The 6,000-nt window shown below is 40.6% G+C and overlaps 1 protein-coding gene across 9 annotated transcripts in view; it reads left to right on the plus strand.

Annotated features, from left to right (window-relative positions):
• The window catches only part of LOC105464812 (baculoviral IAP repeat containing 6), a 259,579-nt gene extending 253,936 nt beyond the window's left edge, over positions 1-5,643 (plus strand). For all 9 annotated transcript variants that reach the window (XM_071076482.1, XM_071076475.1, XM_071076480.1 and 6 more), the window contains one exon: positions 4,484-5,643. In XM_071076482.1, the coding sequence (XP_070932583.1) occupies positions 4,484-4,663 (180 nt within the window). In that variant the 3' untranslated portion in view covers positions 4,664-5,643. The remainder of the gene's footprint in view (positions 1-4,483) is intronic.
• Positions 5,644-6,000: the final 357 nt, after the last annotated feature.

A 6,000-nucleotide genomic window follows, 5' to 3' on the forward strand; every position in this document is an offset into this window, starting at 1 on the left:
CTGGGCTTACAGGCATCTGCCACCAGACCCAGCTAATTTTTGTATTTTTGTTTTCTTTTCTTTTCTTTTCTTTTCCCTTCCTTCCTTCCTCTCTTTCTTTCTTTCTTTCTTTCTTTCTTTCTTTCTTTCTTTCTTTCTTTCTTTCTTTTCTTTCTTTCTCTTTCTTTCTTTCTTTTTCTTTTTCTTTCTCTTTCTTTTCTTTCTGTCTGTCTGTCTGTCTGTCTGTCTGTCTGTCTCTCTCTCTCCTTCCTTCCTTCCTTCCTTCCTTCCTTCCTTCCTTCCTTCCTTCCTTCCTTCCATCCGTCTGTCTTTCTTTCTGCCTATCTTTCTTGATGTAATCTTGCTCTGTCGCTCAACCTGGAGTGCAGTGGCTTGATCTCGGCTCACTGCAACCTTCACCTCCTGGGTTCAAGCTGTTCTCCTGCCTCAGCCTCCTGAGTAGCTGGGATTACAGTCGCCTGCCATCATGCCCAGCTAATTTTTGCATTTTTAGTACAGATGGGGTTTCACCATGTTGGCCAGGCTGGTCTCGAACTCCTGACCTCAAATGAGCCACCGCACCCTGTCCAACTGATAGACTTTTCAGTATAAGCGTTTCTAACCCTCTGTGCCTACCTGTTAAAACACTGATAACATTTGCCTAATGTTTGTCTTTTGTAGTATACTTTTCATCTGTAGACTATCTTGGCTTTTCTGCTTACACTCTTAATCCTTTCAGTATGTTTTCCTTTTTCTCTTTTCCTGAGCAATTGTTTACCTGAGGCTTACTTTTTGGCCTTCAGAACGATTTTTTTTTCTCTTTCTGTTTTTTCTTCATTGTATCTGTAACCCTGACTTTGGCCATTTACTCTCTAAAATTGACACTTCAAACTGTTGTCAGCTCTTAACTTTCTCTTGAATTGTATTACTGACATTTTTTACGTAGATGCCCTGTCATCATCTCCTTGAAGGAGATTTTCCTCAAATCAAGTTTTCTAGTTTTCTCTTTACTTAATTTTACTTGATTTTAAACATTTTTCTCTGTCTTAGAATCTTCAAGTATTATGTATCTCATCCTTCATCCAGCACCCCTGGTCAGTACTAGGTCCTGTCAATATTACTTCATGAGGGGACTGTCCCTCTCCCCAACTCATGATTTCTGTTGAGTTCCCACAGCTTTGTCTGTTTGTCCAGCTTCCTTGTACCAGGTTCTCCCCCTTTCAGTTCCTCCTCTAGTACATTACCAGGCTGATCTTCCCCAAATATCTATTTAGATGTGTTTTTCACTTATACAAAACTGGCTCAAGTCTAGCTTCTTTTCATTCAGTCTCTTGCTTATATCTACATTCCTTTATTTCTTCTGTGTCACTGTCACCTGGAATTTTCCATCTCTGAATTAATCCAAATTTATATCGTTTTAACTATACATTTGCTGTTGAGTGCTGCACAAGAAATGTACATAATTGGCTAGGCACAGTGGCTCACGCCTATAATCCCAATACTTTGGGAGACCAAGGCGGGCAGATCACTTGTGGTCAGGAGTTCAAGACCAACCCCAACTCTACTAAAAAAAAATACAAAAATTAGTCAAATGTGGTGGCTTATGCCTGTAGTCCCAGCTTTTGGGGAGACCGAGGCAGGAGAATCACCTGAACCTGAGAGGTGAAGGTTGCAGTGAACCGAGATTGCGCCATTGCTCTCCAGCCTGGGCAACAAGGGTGCAAAATTCCCTCTTAAAAAAATAAATAAAAAGAAAGAAAAGTATGTAGTTGTTTAGCTTGACTCCACAATAAAATCATAGTATCCCTGTATTAGACTGTTCTTGCATTGCTATAAAGAAATCCTTGAGACTGCGTAATTTATAACAAAAAGACATTCAGTGGACCCATGGTTCTGTAGGCTGTACAGGAAGCATGGAGCTGGCACTTACTCCGCTTCTGAAGAGGCCTCAGGACCTTTTACTCATGGCGGAAGACGAAGCGGAATCAAGAAGGAGTAGGGGCATGGGAGGTGCCACACTTTACAACAACCAGATCTCGTGATAATTCACTCATTATCTCGGGACAGCACCAGTCCAGGAGGAAACTGTCCCCATGATCCCCATTTCTCTCCCCTCTAACACAGGGATTACATTTCAACATGAGATTTGGGCAGGGACAAATATCCAAACTAGCTCAATCCCCAACCTTTACTGGGTCCTCATGATTGCCAGATTTTTCTTTCTCCTTCCCTGGTTAGTGTTTTCACCTGTTGTCCACAGTGGAAGGAAAATCAAGGCTAGGGAAATTTTCACTTACTGGCATGTAAATGTGCTTTGAAACTTTGCAAATAGCTGCAAAGTATAGTTGTTTTTTCCTATTTGTGTGTATATAATTTCAGCCAGAATTTTAGACTCCATAAGCTTGAAGATTTTATCCTCATTCTACTCATTGCCTTTTGTTGTTGGTATATTTAACACAGTATCTCATACATAAAAATTGTTCTATAAATGTTGTTTAGCTAATTTTCAAAGTCAGCTGTTAACACAATTTATTATTTTTTATTTATTTTATTTTATTTTATTTTTGAGATGGAGCCTCCCTCTGTTGCCAGGCTGGAGTGCAGTGGTGCGATCTCGGCTCACTGCAACCTCTGCCTCCCTGGTTCAAGTGATACTCCTGCCTCAGCCTCCCGAGTACCTGGGACTACAGGTGCACACCACCACAACCAGCTAATTTTTGTATTTTTAGTAGAGTTGGGGTTTCACCATGTTGGCCAGGATGGTCTCGATCTCTTGACCTCGTGAGCTGCCTGCCACTGCCTCCCAAAGTGCTGGGATTACAGACGTGAGCCAGCCACTGCGCCTGGCCGACACAATTTTAAAAGCCTTTGGTGTGATTATTTAAGGTCATTTCTCTCTCACCAGAAAATTATGAACCAAATCTTTGCGTGTGTAGACAACCACGCACTCCCAATTAACATGCCTATATCCTTCTCTAAGTTGCAATATAGAGCAAAACAAAGTTTATTTAATATCTATAGATCTTTTTTTTAACTTAATTAAAAAAAAAATTCTAATGATAGACTGGGTGCAGTGGTTCACACCTGTAATCCCAGCACTTTGGGTGTCTGAGGCAGGCGGATTGCTTGAGATTAGGAGTTCGAGACCAGCCTGGCCAAGAAGGCAAAACCCCGTCTCTACCAAAAACACAAAAAAATTAGCTGGGCGTGGTGGTGCTCGCCTGTAATACCAGTTGATCGGGAGGCTGAGGCATGAGAATTGCTTGCGTCTGGGAGGTGGAGTTTGCAGTGAGCTGAGATTGTGCCTCTGTACTCTAGCATGGGTGACACAGTGAGGTCTTGTCTCCAAAAAAAAAAAAAATTCTAATGATAAAATTATTTCTAAGGTTTATTCTGAGCATTAAGTGGGAAAATTAGTGTGAACATTTGCAGATATTTTACATATGGCCTACTACCTGATAAATATTTTTTTCATTCGCTAAAGTATCAGTGGATTTATTTTAATTTATGGACTTGTCTTTCTCTCAAAAATATTTAGCCAGAGTCAGCATGTATGACAAATCAAGGGATTACGGTGTTTAATTTGAAAGAGTGTATAGGTTGGGCACAGTGGCTCACACCTGCAATCCCAACTCTTTGGGAGGTCAAGGCAGGTGGATCGCTTGAGACCAGCCTGGGCAAAATGGCGAAACCCTATCTGTATAAAAACTCAGGTAGGCATGGTGCCTCATTCCTGTAGTCCCAACTACTTGGGAGCCTGAGGTGGGAGGATTGCTTAAGCCCAGGAGGTTGAGGCTGCATGAGCTGTGATTGTGCCATTGCTCTCCAGCCTGAATGACAAAACAGAGCTATCTTAAAACAAAATAAAAGAATATATATATCTAGGCCGGGTGCGTTGGCTTACGCCTGTAATCCCAGCACTTTGGGAGGCCGAGGCAGGTGGATGACAAGGTAAAGAGATTGAGACCAGCCTGGCCAAGATGGTGAAACCCCGTCTTTACTAAAGATACAAAAAATTAGCTGGGCATGGTGGCGCATGCCTGTAGTCCCAGCTATTCGGAAGACTGAGGCAAGAGAATGACGTGAACCTGGGAGGTGGAGGTTGCAATGAGCTGAGATCACGCCACTGCACTCCAGCCTGGGCAACAGAGCAAGACTCCGTCTCAAAAATAAATAAATAAAGAAAAGAGTATATGTATCTAATAATGTCCTTTAAGTTGTCAGTAATGCTATTTCTGTGATAGCTTGGGAACATGGGTAGGATCTACTGGTAGGTTACTGACGTCTTTTCAGCAACATCAGTTACTTTGAGGTTAAGGATTCTTGTCAGTTTTGCTTACTACCTGCTATATCAAGTGCCTCTACCAGTGGCTTGCACAAGGGGGGGCTCAGTAAACATTTGTAGGCTTAATGCTTTGGCCTTTGTTGAAATTCAGTTCCTGCCTCAAATGATGTTGTGCTAGAGGGTTTACAGTTCTAACATTAGTCCTTTTCTCCTGCATAGCGTCACACTGCTCAGCTTCGTGAAGAGTTGCTAAAACTTCCCTGCCCTGAAGGCTTGGATCCTGACACTGACGATGCCCCAGAGGTGTGCAGGACCACAACAGGTGCTGAGGAGACTCTAATGCACGATCAGGTTAAACCCAGCAGCAGCAAAGAACTCCCCAGTGACTTCCAGTTATGAGCTGCATTGACATGGACTTCATAGACACAAAGGCTTCGAAGCACAAGCCAAATATGTCAATATTTGTATGTAAGAAACTAATTATGTAATAGGTAATGAAACTGAAACTATACTATGCCCTTAAGGAGATCCAGTTTAATTCAAGGTGATCTTTTATTTACCTGTACAGGAGTGTAAACTTTTTTGTGCTTTTATTTTTCAATTGTGAGAACCACTGATTGGTATGTTCAACAAATTTGTGTATACAAAGAAATGGATAAATCACTGCTATATAAGGGAAACTACCTTAGGAAAGAATGTTTACTGAATGTTTATTTTATTTTATTTTTTACTGTAGAGTGAGGGGTTGTTAACAAAGAATATATATTGGTCATTCTTACAACTACTATTTAAAGTCAGCAACTTTTCACTGAATTTGATAGATTTTATGTTTGGCCATATCTTCATGCTCACATTTGATTTCTGAAGACCTCCTACATACACTTCAATAAAAGTTAAATGGACATACTCCCTCTTTTTTGATTTACTGGTACATTTTTAAAATAATAAATCTGCCATAAAATGCATTATATCTGGAGACTTGCACTTGTATGGATGAATTTATTACATTCAACATATTTAATTTTATGCCTTCTAATTCTAAGATGCAGAAAAAAATAAATGAACATGATTTTATTCTATGCCAACATTTGGGCCTCTGAATGTATCTGTTATTTGAATTTAAGTATTTGAAAAGGAATGGTCAATTTGAAAGTCATTCTAAACTGATTTTTTTTTTTTTCCTAAAGGGCTTCTTTTTTCCTGGACTATGTGGTTTTATGACTAAAGTCACATGTATGTATTAAACATTGAGGCTCTGTAGAGGAGAGAGGATGTACCTCTCTGGTGCTGTTACAGTACATTCTGTACCTGCCATACAGGCTCATTTTCATGCAAATTCTTCCTAGAGCCAAATAAATAAAGACTTAGGTAAATTAGTATGTCTTGTTTCTAAACCCCTTTGCCATGGTGTGAAATGCTATTTCTATAAAGAATTGAACACTTTCAAGACTGAAGAATGGGAAAACAAAAGATGTTTTTCCAAGACCAGTTACCGCAGGGGAAAAGCTAAGGTGATCCTTGACAGTATTTTTATAAAATAAAAGTGGCAGCCGTGCACGGTGGCTCAAGCCTGTAATACCAGCACTTTGGGAGGCCAAGGCAGGCAGATCTCCTGAGGTCAGGAGTTTGAGACAATCCTGGCCAATGTGGTGAAATCATATCTCTATAAAAACACAAAAATTAGCCAGGCATGGTGGTACGTGCCTGGAATCCCAGCTACTCAGGAGGCTGAGGCA

Source organism: Macaca nemestrina, chromosome 13 (assembly GCF_043159975.1).
Source record: "Macaca nemestrina isolate mMacNem1 chromosome 13, mMacNem.hap1, whole genome shotgun sequence".
NCBI lineage: Eukaryota > Metazoa > Chordata > Mammalia > Primates > Cercopithecidae > Macaca > Macaca nemestrina.